The 19287-nt window shown below is 41.5% G+C and overlaps 1 protein-coding gene across 13 annotated transcripts in view; it reads left to right on the forward strand.

Annotated features, from left to right (window-relative positions):
- The window catches only part of BNC2 (basonuclin zinc finger protein 2), a 460748-nt gene that overhangs the window by 422870 nt on the left and 18591 nt on the right, over positions 1-19287 (forward strand). For all 13 annotated transcript variants that reach the window (XM_065907673.1, XM_065907672.1, XM_065907675.1 and 10 more), the window contains one exon: positions 17160-19129. In XM_065907673.1, coding sequence (XP_065763745.1) covers positions 17160-19129 — 1970 coding nt within the window. The remainder of the gene's footprint in view (positions 1-17159; positions 19130-19287) is intronic.

The following is a 19287-nucleotide window of genomic DNA, read 5'->3' on the forward strand; positions in this document are numbered from 1 at the left end:
ACATTTGCCTTCTAGTCCCTTGTATGCCAGGGTTTAAAACTGATCCTGAAAATGTCCAACATAAATGTAATGCCATTGCCAAAAGCATTTTCAAATGCAATAGATAATTTTCTGGTACTTTCAGAGAAAAAAAATATATATGCATATTAATATGGCTAAAGCTAACATTCATAACTTTTTCTCACCCCAGCACACTGGTAATGGAGCCAGCATTCCCTGCACCAGTGGTCTTAGGGAATGACTTCACATTTGCGTTGGGCATCTTCTTGATGGTCAGCAGGGGCGTCCGGTCCAGGGGAAGATGGCTCCCAGGTAGGGCTAGGGTGGGGTTGAAGAGACTCCCAGTTGACTGGAATCTACTCACACCCAGCGCATGGAAGTAAAGTACAGGCGGTGTTCTCTGTCCTGAGTCAGGAGTCCTCACACCAGCAGAAAAGAAAAGGGCAGCATTGTGAGAAAACCACTAGACTGGCTCAGAGGAGCTGGACAGATTCTCTCAAGTCAGCTCCTCACACTCTGGCTTCCTGATCTTGGGCAAGATACTTGTTAATTTTCTCTTCTGTAACTTTAAAAAGTGGCATTAGATGGCCTCTAAATTGCCTCCCAACTCCTGCATTCATAATACTAATGAATTCATTCAGTATTGATTCAGCCTGGCAGTTGGGATATAAAGTACAATAATCTTGTGATAAAGAGATACACATGACATAGAAATATAAGCAGATTGCTGAAGGGGCAGGTAATGCTTGCTGGGAGTGGGGAGAAGGAAGGAAAAGGGTAGGATAGGAAATATCTCATAGGTTAATTCCAGTTGGACCTTGAAGGGTTGAAATGTGTCAGGAGCAGAGGGTTCAGAAGCAGGTGAGATTTTACTGAACTTGGTATTTATGGTAAGAAGATCTTTGCAGTTGGAGTCCAGAGGTCCTGGCAGGAGATGATGTAGGAAGGGTGGATTGGGTTTATATTGTGGATTGGGTTTATATTGGTTTATATAGTGCGTGTGTGCTAGTCACTTCAGTTGTGTCCGACACTGTGCGGCCCTATGGACTGCAACCTGCCAGGTGCTTCTCTGTCCGTGGGATTCTCCAGCCAAGAATACGAGAGTGGGTTGCCATTGCCTCCTCCAGGGGATCTTCCCAACCAAGGGATCGAACCTGTGTCACTTATGTCTCCTGCATTGGCAGGCAGGTTCTTTACCACTAGCACCTGAAGGGATTTCAGATGCCAGGTAAGGGAATTTTTTATTCTCTGCGCAATAGGAAGCCCCTGAAGGTTTGCCAGGAAGGGGAATGAAATATTCTGAGTCTCAGTTTTTGGAAACTTGATGAAAGTCTGTAAAGAGTGGATTAAAGTGAGCAAGGAAATCCGATTTGTTTTCTTAATGGCTGTCTTCATCTGTTACCTTACACCCAGGTACCTTTGGGCATTTATATTGATCCCTCCAGCACTGTCTCCCTTTCTATAACCATCATTGACTTCACAAACTCAAGAAAATACTGATTGTGCTCCTCTTCTCTGAGGTGACACCAAGAGCTTATCTCCCCTAAGTGCACACCGTCTCCCCCATCCCCAACCAAGCAGAGTGGCTGTACCATTAGCAATGTGTTTTTTTGTTTTTTTTAAAGGCAAGAAAATCCAGTGTTTAAAAAAAAAAAAAAGGAAATTAATGATTTAGAAATGTACTTTCCAAAAAAGAAAAAAAAAATGAAAGAAATTTAGTTTATTCAGGTAGCTTAGTTTTTTTTTTTTTAAAAAAAAGGTCAGGAAAAATTTAATCCCTTAGTGGTTGTCACAGTGATGTCAGTCTTAACTGCTCTTAACTGATGTAACCCTTAACTTTGGCTTAACACACTAAAAGCAAAGAACTTTGTATGGCGTTTTCATACTTGATTGCTTGATTGAAGCTGCATTGACTGAACACAGGACAGACACTAAGATCAATTTTAGGGGATCACAGGGAGCCCCTAGGGGTTTGCTTGGGATCCCTGAGGCCCCTGGGTCAGGCCATCAACTCTGCTTTCATGTTTTCCTTTTTCTCTGCTGCAACCTTTTTTTCCACCCTTTTTAATGAATGCACCAGAAGGTACTGTCTATGCATGCGTGTGTGCTTCCACCAAATAGCTTTATCATCAGTGCTGTGGGTCCTCCTTACACACTCGTGGCTTTCATAAGGCAGATTTGATGCAAGCTTTCTACACACCCAGCTTTCTACACACCTATCCTTCAGATGGCTCTGTCACCTAAGCTTGCCAGTTGTCAGCCACCCTGGTGTCATTTAAATGGAGGCATTTTGAATGTTTCTCATTTCACAATGTTTAAGACACTCATTAAATGACAGTCATCTTAGGAAACCAGCTGTTTCTTCCCGTTCTCATGCAAACATTTGTTCACCTGGTAATCTTCAGAATCACAGATTTCTGCTTAAAGACAAATTCTTCCAAATTATTTGTCGTTGGCTCAATATGGCTTACATTTTTAAATTTAAAGATACTCAGACTGTCCTGTTTTCTGTGTAAATTAGAGCAGATTCAGTCACCCTGAGGCAGTAATGGGGACTAAACTAATTTCACTGATGTAATCATTGTTAAACAATTTCCAATGCAACTTTGGAAGCAGTATTTGTGAACCTGTTTAATGATGTTTAAAAATGCATCAATGAAATTGGCTTAGCCTGTGGCCTTTATTACAGTCTCTCTTCTCAATTACACAGATTCCATGTTTTATGTCTGGACTGATTATAAGTAACCCCCCGCACCAAAAAAAATTATACTAGATGAAGAGTGTAGCTTATCTCTAACCCATGGAATTTGATTTGAATTTGAAAAATCTTGGAAAATAGTTCAAGAGTACCACATCAGCTGTTAGAATGATAGGAAATGCATTCAGGAGGTTGGGCTGGCATTTCTATTTCTGTTTTCACCTTTTTTTTTTTTTTTCTTTTACTTCCACTGCTCTTCACCTTCCACTTACCCCCAGTGTCATCATGAATTCACTATAAATTCCAAGCCATCTGCCTTGAAATATAGCAGAAAACATTAAATATGTTTTTACTAATGATCTGCTAAAATCACAATTCAAGCTCTGTGCCGAAGCTGCTTTTTTTTTTTTTTTCCCAAGTTTCAGAAGCAGTATTTAAGTGATGACATGCAGTAATTTGTTCATTCTTCTGTCAGTATAATTTACAAGGCAGTGGCAGATAAACATAGCAATACAAGATTCATTTACGGTGACACAATGGCAGATACACAGAGCAGAACCCTGCCTATGAGATAAAGTGGACTGAGTGACTTATGCAGTAATTAGGGGATAATTGTCATTAACCTCACAAACAGTAGTTTACCCATATTGTTTAAAAGGCTCCAGGATGCGTAATGACAAGGTAATCTGTCAAAGCGCTAGGGGGAAATATTAATAAGATTTGTGCAAGCCTGGATAGAAAATATGCAGAAAGCGGCCACATTAAGCTAATTGGTGGATGAATATACACTTGTAAAAGTGCTTCTAATGGCACGTTTGCTGCTCTCCAAATGACTACCGTTAATGTGGAGAAGTGGGCTGCTTCGAAAGTCAGGACTGCTGGGACAAGAGGGTATTAAGGCATGCAGACACAGTTATTACCTTGTGCTCCGTAATGCATGCTTCCCCCTCCTCTATTTTGGAATTCTGAGTTTGGTGTTATAGTACCATATGTTGATTATTTACTCTGATGATTACATTTTTTGATCTTCTATTTCAGTCAGCCACCGACCCCCAATCACCTCTGTTTTGTGGCCAAATAAAATGTCTAATAGCTACACTGATAGCTTAGAAATACATAGAAATGCAAACTGATAACGCATATGTAGATTGATAATTACACACACACGTGTGGGGGTGCCTTTTATAGGAACACATTTAATCTGAGCAATCAAAGGAAAGTATATCCATCAACAGCCTCGTGTATGTGTTACAAGTAATAATGTGTTGTTCCCTGATGAATGCTAAAGCAGGAAATTAATCTTTGTGTTCTACTGCCATTCTTATACCCAGAGAAGAACAAAGTTAAATCTCCCCAATACATTTCTCTGTTCAATCACACACTCCGTCCTCCACGTGTTGTATGGAATACTGCTCAGTGAGTCTTCAGTTCCTTTCTCCCCCTGCTCCCCCACATCCTAATGAATATGTTAAAGTTCCTTAGGGTTGTTCAATCAGCTTCAGTTGTGGAGCGATTCAAAATATAATATGTGAGCTAGAATCAGCCTTTCAAGCTTTGGAAGCTGGGATATGAGTACTGAGGGTCTTGGTTGTACAGACAAACTTCATACAAAGATTGAAGGTTGTGACCTTGAATTCATTCCAAGGTTTTGACCCTTACCTAATGGGGAAAATCACCCTCATCGTGGGGAAAAAAAAACTTTTTTTTTTTTTTGCACCCATTTTTGCTGTTTATCAAATATGCAGGGATTGGGGACAGGAAGAGAAGGGGATGACAGAGGATGAGATGGTTGGATGGCATCACCGACTCGATGGGCATGGGTTTGGGTAAACTCCGGGAGTTGGTGATGGACAGGGAGGCCTGGCATGCTGCGATTCATGGGGTCGCAAAGAGTTGGACATGACTGAGCGACTGAACTGAACTGAACTTGCTGTTTATCAGACATTACAGGAAAGCCCATCAGGAAATGCCAGGGTCTCTCTGGTGTTTGTGTTTAGATACATGAAACCTCAGCACAGACCCCTGGGCAGACGGAAGCTTTCTACAAGCCTGGTGGCAGAACATCGGTTATGGAAAGAAAGGTAAACTAGAAGATGTAAAGCTCAAAGCAAAAATGCTAGCATGGGCTCTGGTGAGTGGTGTTTATTGCCAAGCAAGCGGATTTATAGCTGTCCAAGGACTCAGGTTTTATCTGTATGTCTGAGGGGAGAAGAAAACAAGACCACTTGCAGGGCCCATCCTTCTCCTTCCTCCTGTTTCTAGTGTTTTCTCTGAGATTTTGAAACTGTTCCTTTGTTGTCCTGAACCATAAAATGACTTACCCCCTAGCATCTCATGGTGATCATCTCCAAAAGAGTAACTTGTGTCTATTTAAAAGGTTTAATTGGGGGAAGAGTCTCATATGCAGATACTGCTGTTTCTCAGAACTCCAGAGATCACAGGAGAACTACAGATATTTATTTATATAGCTTGATGGAGATATAACGTATTTATTTTGGAATGACTGAGCCTCATGTTTTACAGGATTTCCACAACCTGTATTGATACAGTGATATGGGGGCTTTGAAGGAACTTACTGAGCAGTTTCCCTATAGAAGCAAAGTTTTCACTTGAACAGATCATTAAATTGACCAGGAGTAAAAAGTAATCCAGAAGAATTACTACCTCTAATCACATTACTGATAAAGCATCGAGGGAGGCATGCAGATTATGGAACCATACAGTAACTCAGATGGTGGCATATTTTCAGTCATAAACGCATATGTTCTGAAAATAAGTTACATACACAAGTTGGTTGAAAGGAAAAACTTTAGCCTAAGATTGGAAACATTTTGATTGAAATGTCTTGTGTGTCCAGATTCTAGGTATAAATAGTTAAATAAGGGAATTTGACTTTTTTTAGTAAGGCTTAGAAAGTTAGTGGGGCTTCCCTGGTGTCTTGGTGAAGAATCTGTCTGCCAGTGTAGGAGACCCAGGTTTGATCCCCAGGTCGGGAAGATTCCCTGAAGGAGGAAATGGCAACCCACTCCAGTATTCCTTCAGGGAAATCCCTTGGAGAGTGGAGCCTGGTGGGCTACAGTCCATAGGGTTGCAAAAGAGTTGGACACAATAGCGACTAAACAACACCGACAGGAAAGTTTAGTAGGACTCTTTCTTACATGTACGAAAACAAAACTAGGTACTGGTTCCTTCACAGTCACACAGCTGGTCATTGGCAAAACGAAGACTAGAATTCAGGTGTCTTTTGTTTATGTTCTTTATTTTCCTCTGATGTTGAATATGAGGAAGTTATATTAAGCATAACCAAAATTTGAAATTTTAAGATCCAAATTCTCTTTTAGCCTCTAAGTTCAGAGTTAGATACTCTGTGCTTAAAGATGCACAGGTGATTGTATATTAACGATTGATCTTCTAGGAATAAAGATCTGCTGGATTTGAGATTTCCTATTTCGAAACTTAAATGATTCTTAAGATACCATTGTTAATTATTAAAATGTATTGTGTCTTTAAAAGTTTCTCAGATTTGATTTACAGTGGAGCTAGGTAATTTGAAAAATAACTTCAGACTCTTTAAAGTGTAATTCTAGATATTGTGGAAAGTAATTTACACCTCTGACAATTCTGTAGATGGCAAAGCAAGGCACTTGCTTTATTTATTTGCAAACAAATAACCAACAGAAGAAATGCATGGAGCTGGTTTAAAGCCAGACAAGCTAAAATTCCTGGATACAGGGAAGAAATCCTGACAGGCCTTTAGCAGAGCTTAACTGGAGTTCTGTGATTAAATATGTTGTAACCCTAGAGTGATCTCTCATAATCACAGATTTTAAAATAAAATTGCTGTACAGACGGCTTTGAGGAGAAAAGCAATTGTCCTCTATGAATTATATGTTCTCATCTTGTCCATAATCAAGAACATTCTATAACAAAGTAAATTTTTATATCAAAAGTCAAGCAACATACTTAAAAAAAAATCAGAAGAGCCATTTAAAACTAATGCCTTGGCATTTTGATTCCTCTTGGTTTGAGAGGTGGTCATTTTGGGAGAGTGTATTGTTCAATTTCTCAATAATTTGTTTCTTCTTCTAAAAGATACCTTCTTCTCTGAAAAGTAGTTTCAAATATGGATCAGAAACAGAAATGGTAGGGATTTATCTCTTGAAAAATCTACCAGAGCCATACCTGAAAATCACATAAAATTAGCATGTCTTTTCCTTCTGCTCCCAACTGCAGTCAGGGGCCATTTCCTTCAAACTTCCAGTTTCATCCAAGGACATTAATTCCTTAATTTTGTACTTTTTTTTTTTTCCTGCAAGTAATCTGATATGCCTTTCCTTAGTATACTACCAATTCTTCATGATTGAGCATTTTTCATCCTATAATAAGACTGATTTATAATGAGGTTGGTGCAGTGACCTGAGGATGGTAGTCTCTCTACAGGTACACGTTTGTATACATACACATGTACGTGATAAATAACTTTTAAAGTCAATCCCTAATGTGCAAATGGTATTTATAGAGAGCAGACCTGTGTTAGCAAGGACTAATGAGTCTCACCTTGACAGAAAATTCTTTAAGGCAAAGTTTTTTGAGAGCTCTGTCATTATAACCAGTGGTAGATATTCCTATAGCGTTCATTTCTCCTTTGAGGGAAAAAGGAGGAATTGGAAAGATACTTCAGACAAGTCCTTTATAATCCGTGCATACTGAATTTAGCACCAGCTTCTGTAATCACAGCCAGCCAATATATACATAGCTCTGATGTGTGTGCGCACATTTCATGACATCGATGGGCTTGGGTTGATGAGGAAAGCATATTTGTTCCCCAGAAGGGATAAATGTGCATGAATGTTAACAAAGTCCAGTCTTTATTTTTCTTTGCAAGTTTTCATTTCTTTCTGTACCACACCCTATTGACTCTTTCTCATGGAACCCTTCTGTCCTGGGGAGGGGCAGAAGAAGCAAGAATGGACTGGTCAACATTGTATTTAAAAGGTAAAGTGATGCTCTTGAGAAATTCTGCAAAACACAAATTTCCAAATGTTGAAAATCGGGTAGTTTTTATAACCCAAAATGAATTTGATTTTTTTTCTTATCAAGTCTAATTTGAACCATTTGGTGCAATCATGGTATAAATGAGCATGCCTCACTCCGCCTACAGATATTACAGTTGTTTCAACTGGCGTGGAAATATTAGCCCGAAACACTGGAGAAGCACACTCACTTGAAAGAACTCTGTGAATAAAGAAGAGTATAATTCTGTTTACTTACACAAGCAGACTGTTCCAGTGTATACTGTATATGGTAGCGGTTCATCTTTCTCAGCCAGTGCCCTCCCAGAAATATGTGTTTAAATGTAAATTTGCTAAAACAAATAAGCATGCCAAGTTGTTTCCCCACATAATTTCAAGTGTTTCTCAAAAATTATCACAATATTGCTTACAAAATTTCCCCAAGTGCTTCCCAGAATCTGTTCTTTTCAATAAGCATTTTTTGTTATTGTTTTACCATTTTTCTTCATCTGCCCCCTCCTGCACACACACCTCCCCCCCGCCCCACTTCTTGCTTGCTTACACACACACATGTATAGGCACACAGACACAAAAATTTTAACCCAAACCAAGTCATGTAAATTAGATAAATAAATAATTAGCCTCCCCCCCCCCACCTCAACAGAAAGAGAGGAAGTGGCTCTGATATATGTGGAGAGTACCCTGACCAGTTAAACTTTTTGGCTAAAGAGAAGTTTAAAAGTAACTTGACTTTAGAGGAACAATGTAAAATTGAAATATCTGCTTGTCACATATGGACCCACATGAGTTCTAAAACAGATAGCTTGTAGGTGAAAAGGAGAGAAGAGGACTGAAAGTTCTGTAACTTCTATAAGATTTTTTTTTTGGTAAAGCTGTAGGCAGTGCTTTCAGCCCTCACATGCAGCCTGCCCACCCCTCAGATGGTATCCATGAACTCTCATTTGCAGCAGCCCCCCACACACCCCCATATGAAGTTAAGCGAATGGCCCTCTTCATGACATCTGAGATCATAGTCTGAGCCCACCACTTCCCCCTGAGGTGACCTACCAGTCAAAGGATAGAGTTCCTAATTTCTGGGTCACTTCCTTGACACACGTCTAGCTAACCAACAGGCCAGCACAAAGGCAGGTGAAGGGGAGCTTCGGTGAATTAACAGACCACTCTTCAATGTCTTCCACAGTGTGTGTGAAGACGTGTGTGCATGGTCCGTGTCTGCCACCTGTCAATATTGGCTCTGTAGTGAAGCAGTCTAAACTTTTTATGACTACACACCCTTTTCACAAAATACATGAGCGTGCACCCCAGTGCGTGTGAAGCTGTTTCTAAGTTAGTAATATATTGTAAATTTACATATAAAAATTAACACACACACAAAAAAAATTAACACATTTGTCTTTTTAGGTTAAAAAAATAGAAATTATCATGTTTACTCACCACATCAGTGGATTGTTGTGTACCCCCCTACAGATAGGAGAGAATGGAGGAGAGAGCATGTGTTTTTCTGGTTACAACAGAATGCAGGGAACAAGAAGATGGTCTATATATAAATGGGGAAAGTTGTGAATGTTGAGTTCTGAGTGTGAGAGTTCATGCAATTTTCATAGTTTAATGTTTTGTAACAGCTTCTTTGAGGTATACCTTACATTCCAAAATATCTAGGAGTTGTTAAGTCTACAATCTATATAGTCATATATACATCAGCCTTAGGATATAGAACATTTCCATCACTGCCTAAAGTTCCCACTGGTCTTTTACAGGCAGTCCTTTCTTCCACCCTCGGACCCTGGCAACTACTGATCTCATTTCCCTTCTTGTAGGCTTACTTTTCAAGGATGATTTCCTCTGATTGGCATAGTAACATCTGTTATCTTTTAGGTCTGACTTCTTTCATTCTTAAGGTTATGTTTCTATCAATAGTTTATTCTTTTTCATTGCCCAGTAGTACTCCTTTGTGTATATCTCCCACTATTTTTTTAATTAAGACTTAAATATCAAGAAAACCTGGCAAAACGCATGTTTCAAGTTTTTCATAGCATGGTTTTATCAGTTTTTAACTCCATAATTAATAGTTCAGTTTTACTTGATAGAGTGCCAAGCTGGATTGGCTTGGGATCGTTTGTCTGTCTTCTACCCAAGTCCATTCCTCTTGCCTTAATACCTGAACTCATCCTGAAGGAGAAAGAAGTTCAGTTCAGTTCAGTCGCTCAGTTGTGTCCAACTCTTTGCGACCCCATGAACTGCAGCACACCAGGCCTCCCTATCCATCACCAACTCCTGGAGTCTACCCAAACCCATGTCCATTGAGTTGGTGGTGCCATCCAACCATCACATCCTCTGTCATCCCCTTCTCCTCCTGCCCCCAATCTTTCCCAGCATCAGGGTCTTTTCAAATGAGTCAGCTCTTCCCATCAGGTCGCCAAAGTATTGGAGTTTCAGCTTCAGCATCAGTCCTTCCAATGAACATCCAGGACTGATCTCCTTTAGGATGGACTGGTTGGACCTCCTTGCAGTCCAAGGGACTCTCAAGAGTCTTCTCCAACACCACAGTTCAAAAGCATCAATTCTTCAGCACTCAGCTTTCTTTATAGTCCAACTCTCACATCCGTACGTGACCACTGGAAAAACCATAGGCTTGACTAGACGGACCTTTGTTAGCAAAGTAATGTCTCTGCTTTTTAATATGCTGTCTAGATTAGTCATAACTTTTCTTCCAAGGAGTAAGCGTCTTTTAATTTCATGGCTGCAGTCACCATCTGTAGTGATTTTGGAGGCCCAAAAAATAAAGTCAGCCACTGTTTCCCCATCTGTTTGCCATGAAGTGATGGGACCGGATGCCATGATCTTAGTTTTCTGAATGTTGAGCTTTAAGCCAACTTTTTCACTGTCCTCTTTCACTTTCATCAAGAGGCTCTTTAGTTCTTCACTTTCTGCCATAAGGGTGGTGTCATCTGCACATCTGAGGTTATTGATATTTCTCCCGGCAATCTTGATTCCAGCTTGTGCTTCCTCGAGCCCAGAAAGAAGAGAAAATCCCAATAGGAAACTGGTCATGAAAATAAGTTGCTGATACAGTTGGAATGGAATAATACCTTAAGATAGCACACTATGCTTGCAAATCTAGACATGATATCAGAAAGTATGTCTCATAAACCTCTCATTTTGTTTTAGGTGGATAGCACTTCATTAAAAGCTTTAAAGTTAGATCAAAGGGGAAATGTTTTTAGTTTTTAGCTAATCGTTTTTGGATTTTTCCTTTAAATTATGCCTTAAATTTGACAGAGAGAAATTCATGAAATAGAATAGAAAATTAAACTATCCTGTGCTGGTCTTTAAGCTGTTTGCTGCTTTCTTCATAACATGAATACTGCTAGAGCAAATAGGCCCTAGGTCTTTGCTGTGCTTAGTGGTCTGGTCTCATTTCCATGTGTGGAAGGAAAGGCAGTGTTTCCCTCTATGCTCTAGCATGCTAGTGGCCTGCCATGAGCACAAAGAGGTTTATTCTTGGCCTTCAAGCAGATTCTCAGGGCTTAAGGTCAGCTGACAGTCTAATGATCCCAAAGTCTTTATCTGGTCTCTCTCTGGTCTCTTTATATCTTTCCTTCTCTATTCTCCCTTCCCCTCACATGAGAAGGAACAGTCGATCTTACTTGACTTTGGTTTTAAAACTATGCATCATGTAAGGTGTTTTGATATGAAAAAGGGGCTCAAATAAAACCGTTGAAACCATGATCATTGACCCTACCGACAAAGATTTTAAAAAATCACTCTGGACCCATATTGAACTGGGTGCCAGATTTCTCCTAAGTGATATAAGCACCAGTTCAGTGAATATAAAAGGAAATCTTTTCATTTAAAATGTTTAGATGTAAATATTTTAAGTGTTTTATACTGTTTCTGAACCTAGTAAAACTGGTTTGTAAGTCTGGATTATTTGGTTACAAATCTTCTAATTAATAGGATAGCCAGTTATTATCATAGGAAATCAATACTTATCCTAGGGACTTCGCTGGTGGTCCAGTGGTTAGGACTCTGTGCTTTCACTGCCAAGGACCTGGGTTTGATCCCTGGTTATAGAACTAGAATCCCACAAACTGGCATGGTGTAGCCAAAAATTAAAAAAATATTTATCCTAATACTTTGCATTTCACTTAACAGGACAAGTCTTATCATCCTCATTTTGTAAATAATAATTTCCAATGAAATGGTCACTGAGCTCTGGTTACAAATGGGAGAGCCTAAAGTAACTCAGCACCAACTACAACATGAATGGGAAGGACACAAATCCAGTTACTCACTCTGATGTGACTTTTCATTTATACACAAGTTCAGCATCCCAGTATGAAGTGGTCAGGATGTTCATAGTGGCCTAACAGACTGAATTTTTTCCATTACTGTTTATTTTGTGACAATGCCAAATTCTTTTTATGGCTTTCAATCACCCTGGTAAAGTGTAGTTGACATGATAAGGAGGCCTAGGTTTTAGATCTGTACTTCTCAAGCTACCTGTGAGGAAGGACCAGTTTTCCCCCAGCTGATCTTGAGCCAATACTTAAGTTAAATAAAGTAAAAATCAGTTAATTTTAAAAGAAATGACCATGTCTTTCATTGTACAGCAGTGTCACATTGTCCTGAAAGCTACCAGATAGCTACTCTCAATTCCTTGCCGACTGGTTCTTTTTGATAGCATATAGGCCACTCTTGGGAAGTCTTAACCAGAGGAGTCTTAAGCCATGGTTTAAGGATCACTGCACCAGATCCTGATTACTTCTGTCACAAAGATCTCCAGGCAAAAAACCTGGGCCTCCCTTGTTTTCCTTTGATGATTTCTAACTCCCTTCAACTACTTTAACCCAAGGATATGCTAAAGCTGATATTCATTCCTTGCATTGAGCTTTCAGACCCATTCTATTACATGAGACAATCAACTTTATTTCTTGTTGCAGTTTCCTGTTTATGAAAGGGATGGTCTTTAGATGGTCTTGATGAATGATGGCTTCTTTGGAAACAACTTCACATTGCCTGGATCCAGAGGGTACCCTGTCAGGAGGATTCTAGTTGGAGTATGTCATGTAGATATTTGACCTCTCCCCAGGCACATTCGTTTACAAAGATACTATGTTGTCCTTCTAGGTAAATATAAATGGATGCTTCTGTTACCATGATAAATAAAGCTTCTCTTTTATCATTCAGGCAACCAGCAAAGTTCTAAACCTTGCTTACCTGGACCTCTTCCACCAGAAGTAAGTAGTTTAACATAGCAGTCTCCATTTCAGTGGAGACAGCCACTCGACTAAAAAAGAATCTGAAAGGCAGTAGATTTAGAAATAGCAGCAGGCATTCGTGGCGGGCCAGGAGAAAAAAGAAACCATATGGGACTGCTGTGTACTGTTAAGGGAGGGAAGACAGAAGGGTGATGGAAAGGAGATGCCTCAGGTGCGTTTGATCAGTTGCTATGGTTTCTGAGGCCTATTTTAATATCAGAGGCTGCCAACTCTGTAAGTACGGTATCAACATGCAGATTTAGGTGCAGGCTACCTGGAAAGAACCTGAGGTAAAAATGGCTGCACACCATTCAGATTGAGTTTCCACAGTGAACGCTTTCATAAAAAGAATAATCAAGAAAATGGATTTGATGGTAAAGGAAAAATGGTGTAGAAGAGGACGTGACAGTGATCTGGAGGCCAGCCTTGTTCAGGAGAGGTCTTGCTCCTTGTTATCACAGACTCAGTGTGCCCACCTGGGAAATGGCCTCATGCTGCTGCTGCTGCTAACTTGCGTAAGTCGTGTCCGACTCTGTGTGACCCCATGGATGGCAGCCCACCAGGCTCCGCCGTCCCTGGGATTCTCCAGGCAAGAATTCTGGAGTGGGTTGCCATTTCCTTCTCCAATGCATGAAAATGGAAACTGAAAGTGAAGTCGCTCAGTCATGTCTGACTCTTCGTAACTCCATGGACTGCAGCCCACCAGGCTCCTCCATCCATGGGATTTTCCAGGCAAGCATACTGGAGTGGGTTGCCATTGCCTTCTTCGAAATGACCTCATGGATGACAGTAAGTTCAGTGAACCTGGAGTCAGAATTTCTGGGTTCAAGTCCTGGACCCCAGTTAGCATCTTCGCAACCTTAAGCAGTCGTACCTCTGGTATCTCATCTGTTAAACATTTGCTGAGCTCTGGAAGCTATTATAAGACTCAAATGAGATAATCCCTGTAAAATCACAATTTATTTCTCTGCTTATTTACAATACCAACAGTCTCCTCTACTTCCCTGTCCCAAAAAAGGATGTAAGGGAGACCATTGCCATAAGTGATACTTTTAAAAAAGCAGCTACTTCACAACTCCGGGATTATCCAGTCAGTCACTGTGTCGACATATCATGGTATGGCTATTGTGAACAGAGAACTGCATGAGAATGTTTAGTCTGAAGGCTAATTTCTCCTGCAGATGAGGGAGGGACATCTGTATTTGCCAGTTTACGTGGTTCAGTTCAGTTGCTCAGTCACTCAGTCGTGTCCAACTCTTTGCCACCCCAAGGACTGCAGCACGCCAGGCCTCCCTGTCCATCACCAACTCCCAGAATTTACCCAAACTCATATCCATTGCGTCAGTGATGCCATCCAACCATTTCCTCTTCTGTTGTCCCCTTTTCCTCCCGCCTTCAATTTTTCCCAGCATCAGGGTCTTTTCAGATGAGTCAGCTTTTCGCATCAGGTGACCAAAGTACTGGAGTTTCAGCTTCAGCATCAGTCCTTCCAATGAACATTCAGGACTGATTTCCTTTAGGATGGACTGGTTGGATCTCCTTGCAGGCCAAGGGACTCTCAAGAGTCTTCTCCAACACCACAGTTCAAAAGCATCAATTCTTCGGTGCTCAGCTTTCTTCACGGTCCAACTCTCACATCCATACCTGACTACTGGAAAAACCATAGTTTTGACTAGCTGGACCTTTGTTGACAAAGTAATGTCTCTGCTTTTTAATATGCTGTCTAGGTTGGTCATAGCTTTTCTTCCAAGGAGCAAGCTTCTTTTAATTTCATGGCTGAAGTCACCATCTGCAGTGATTTTGAAGCCCCCCAAAAATAAAGTCTCTCACTGTTTTGTTTCCCCATCTATTTGCCATGTAGTGATGGGACCAGATGCCATGATCTTAGTTTTCTGAGTGTTGAATTTTAAACCAACTTTTTCCACTGTCCTCTTTCATGAAGAGGCTCTTTAGTTCTTCACTTTCTGCCACAAGGGTGGTGTCATCTGCATATTTGAGGTTATTGATATTTTTCCCAGCAATCTTGATTCCAGCTTGTGCTTCCTCCAGCCCAGCGTTTCCCATGATGTACTCTGCATATAAGTTAAATAAGCAGGGTGACAATATATAGGCTTGACATACTCTTTGCCCAATTTGAAAGCAGTCTGTTTTTCCATGTCCAGTTCTAACTATTGCTTCCTGACCTGCATACAGATTTCTCAAGAGACAGGTCAGGTAGTACTAGACAGTAACACACATATAAAAGGATAGAATGTCAGAAATTAGCCTTATAAGGAATGGCTTATAACTATTAGAGTTTCTTTTTTAAGTAATTTAAATAAATGACAAGTATCACCTTAATACCAAATTAGGTGATGTGATTCAGACCATACAGTTGTGGTCCAGAGAGAATTTCACATCACAGGGCTGAGTAGAACTGTCTATGAGAGAGAATTCTCTCTTGCAAAAATAGTACAGTTCCCTTTATCCTGTTTGCCCTGATGTAACATCTTACATATGCATAGTACAGTTGTTGAAACTGAGAAATTAGGATTGAAACCATGCTGTTCACTAATCAAGAGACTTTCCTGAGATTTTACCAGTATTCCCACAAATGTTCCTTTTCTGGTCTAGGATCCCTAGAATCTTAAGTTCATCTGTCCTGTCTTGGTCTCCTCTAACCTCTAACCTCTAACCAATCTTTGGTCTTTGACTTTTTAAAAAAATATTTCCCGACATTTACATTTTGAAGAATACTTGTGGCTGTTTTGCAGAACACCTTTTAATTTTGGTTTATCTGATGTTTTTTCCTAATTAGATTGAGGTGTGCATTTTTTTTTTTGGCAAGCATGCCACAGAAACCACAGTGTGTCCTTCTCGGTATATAGATGACAAGGTCCGTGATGATCCTTCATTTAGGCAGGTTGGTTAAGGTGGTGTCTGCTAGGTTTCTCCCTTATAATGTTATGATTTTCCCCTTTGTAATTAATAAGGCTCTTGTCTTGTATTTATAAGACGATTTTGTGCTTCATAAATTGACTGTCAAGGGTTGGAACAAGTGCTCTTCACAGAGGGCTGCCGAGTGTTCTTTCCTGGTGGGAAGGAGCTGTGCCCTGGTAGATGATGGAGTCATTATTTAAGTGTTTGAATAGGTTCCTCTCAATCCATACTGAAATGGATTGCCTGACATTACATTGCAGGATTTTTAAGTCCTACCTCCAGGCATATCTCATACTTACTAGCAAAAATGAAAGTGTGAAATGCTTTTTAATGTATATTTAACAACACATAGTCTGGTGATTACTGATGTGTATTCTCTGTGGACACACTCTACTATCAGAGCAGGACGTTAAGAGACAATATTTTTACACATTTATTCTATCTAAATCCATCACGTGTTTACTTTCTGAATATCTATAACTGTCATTTATAACAAGATCATAAAAAGTCAAATACTCTTAACTCAAACTTTGAATCATAGAATTACAATCAATTTTCAGAAAAAGTACAATTGCTGTGTTTCCTTACTCTACCTTACGAAATTGCCTACTGTAACGTGACACTAAAATTCAGCCACTTAAAAGGGGAGAGATACAGCATAGCAATGTGGGTAGGCGGGTGATGCTACTTCATTCATCTTCGTGATTTAGAAATTCAGATAATAGCTCCTATTTAAAGGAAGTGTCATCATTTAATCCAGTGCCGTGTCTGATTGTGTTAATGAAATAAAATTTGAAAAATGTACCTAATTCCTTTCTATGATGTCACTATTTGATAAAGATTAAGGTACCACGTTTTGTTTTGTTTCTGCATACACTGGATTACACAGCAAGAGTTCACGTCTTGTACTAATATATGCTAAATAATTGCATAGGCTATAGACCATTGTTGTTACAAGTAGCAGTAGCGTAGGCATTTTAGATCACAGAGCCCCAGTGGTCTACGTTGTTTGCTCTGACATTATTAAACTCAATCTGTTTCTCTAACTGTGACTCTAATGACTGCATTTGCATGGCAGAAAAGTTTGCTTTGTGGATCAACTTGTATTAACAGTGCTTGCATGTTGTTTTCTGCTCTTGCTCGCGGTGTTCCATGAGCAGGCAGAGCACCTTCAGCTGCCCTGAATAATTATGCACAATCAATAAGTTTCTGTGTTTGTCTTTGTCGTTTCTTTGATGTGGCCTCCAGGATGCTGCCGGCAAGGTGCTTGACCGCTGGGCCATCATGTCTCGAGAAGAGGAAATCATCACCCTTCAGCAGTTTCTGCGGTTCGGAGAAACCAAATCCATCGTGGAGCTGATGGCGATTCAGGAGAAGGAAGGGCAGGCCGTAGCTGTACCATCTTCAAAGACAGACTCAGACATCAGAACTTTCATTGAGAGCAATAATCGCACCAGGAGTCCCAGCCTCCTCGCCCATCTAGAGAACAGCAACCCTTCCAGCATTCATCACTTCGAAAACATCCCCAACAGCCTCGCCTTCCTGCTGCCATTCCAGTACATAAACCCGGTCTCAGCCCCGCTGCTAGGATTGCCTCCAAACGGGCTGCTATTAGAGCAACCAGGACTGAGGCTGCGGGAGCCCAGCCTTTCGACCCAGAATGAATATAATGAGAGCAGTGAGTCTGAAGTCTCCCCCACGCCCTACAAGAACGATCAAACACCCAATAGAAATGCCCTGACCAGCATCACCAACGTGGAGCCCAAAACCGAGCCAGCCTGCGTGTCCCCCATTCAGAATTCCGCCCCAGTCAGTGACCTGTCCAAAACTGAACACCCGAAGAGCTCATTCCGGATCCACAGGATGAGAAGGATGGGGTCGGCCTCCCGGAAGGGAAGAGTGTTCTGTAACGCGTGTGGGAAGACGTTCTATGACAAAGGTACTCTCAAAATCCATTATAACGCGGTTCACCTGAAGATCAAACATCGGTGCACCATTGAAGGCTGCAATATGGTCTTTAGCTCCCTTCGCAGCCGTAACCGCCACAGTGCGAACCCTAACCCTCGCCTTCACATGCCTATGCTAAGGAATAACCGAGACAAAGATTTAATCCGGGCCACGTCCGGGGCTGCCACCCCCGTCATAGCAAGTGCAAAATCGAATCTCACACTCACAAGCCCTGGCCGGCCCCCAATGGGTTTTACCACTCCCCCACTAGACCCCGTCTTACAGAACCCTCTCCCTAGCCAGCTGGTGTTCTCTGGGCTAAAGACTGTCCAACCAGTTCCTCCATTTTATAGAAGTTTACTCACTCCAGGGGAAATGGTGAGCCCTCCGACCTCCCTCCCGACCAGTCCCATCATCCCAACCAGTGGTACCATAGAGCAGCACCCCCCGCCCCCCTCTGAGCCAGCAGCGCCAGTAGTGATGATGGCCACTCATGAGCCCAGTGCCGACCTGGCGCCCAAGAAGAAGCCCAGGAAGTCCAGCATGCCTGTGAAGATCGAGAAGGAAATTATCGATACCGCCGATGAGTTTGACGATGAAGATGACGACCCCAATGACAGCGGGCCTGTGGTCAATGATGGGAGCCATGACAATCACTGCCACTCCCAGGAGGAGATGAGTCCGGGCATGTCTGTGAAGGACTTTTCTAAGCATAGCAGGACCCGGTGCATTTCAAGGACAGAAATAAGAAGGGCTGACAGCATGACTTCTGAGGACCAAGAACCTGAGCGGGACTATGAGAATGAGTCTGAGTCTTCGGAGCCCAAACTCGGTGAGGAATCCATGGAGGGGGATGAGCATATGCACAGTGAAGTGAGCGAGAAAGTCCTGATGAACAGTGAGAGGCCGGACGAGAACCACAGTGAGCCCTCTCACCAGGATGTCATCAAGGTGAAGGAGGAGTTTACAGATCCCACTTACGACATGTTTTACATGAGCCAGTACGGACTGTACAACGGCGGGGGTGCCAGCATGGCAGCCCTGCACGAGAGTTTTACATCGTCCCTGAATTACGGCAGCCCTCAGAAGTTCTCCCCAGAAGGGGACCTGTGTTCTAGCCCAGACCCTAAAATCTGTTATGTGTGCAAGAAGAGTTTCAAAAGCTCCTACAGCGTGAAGCTTCACTACAGGAACGTTCACTTGAAAGAGATGCATGTCTGCACGGTGGCCGGCTGCAACGCTGCCTTCCCCTCTCGCCGAAGCAGAGACAGGTCAGTAAATCTCCATTGGCTGCTCCTGCTGGGGGGTGGAGGGTGCCAGTCATGGTGGACTTGACACATTAAAAAAAAATCCAACTTAGATGTTTTCGATGCACTGTAAAGATTGTCCACAGTGACCGCGTGATCCCCAGGCTGCCATGCTTGTGAAG

Source organism: Muntiacus reevesi, chromosome 17 (genome assembly GCF_963930625.1).
Source record: "Muntiacus reevesi chromosome 17, mMunRee1.1, whole genome shotgun sequence".
NCBI classification, from domain to species: Eukaryota; Metazoa; Chordata; class Mammalia; order Artiodactyla; family Cervidae; genus Muntiacus; species Muntiacus reevesi.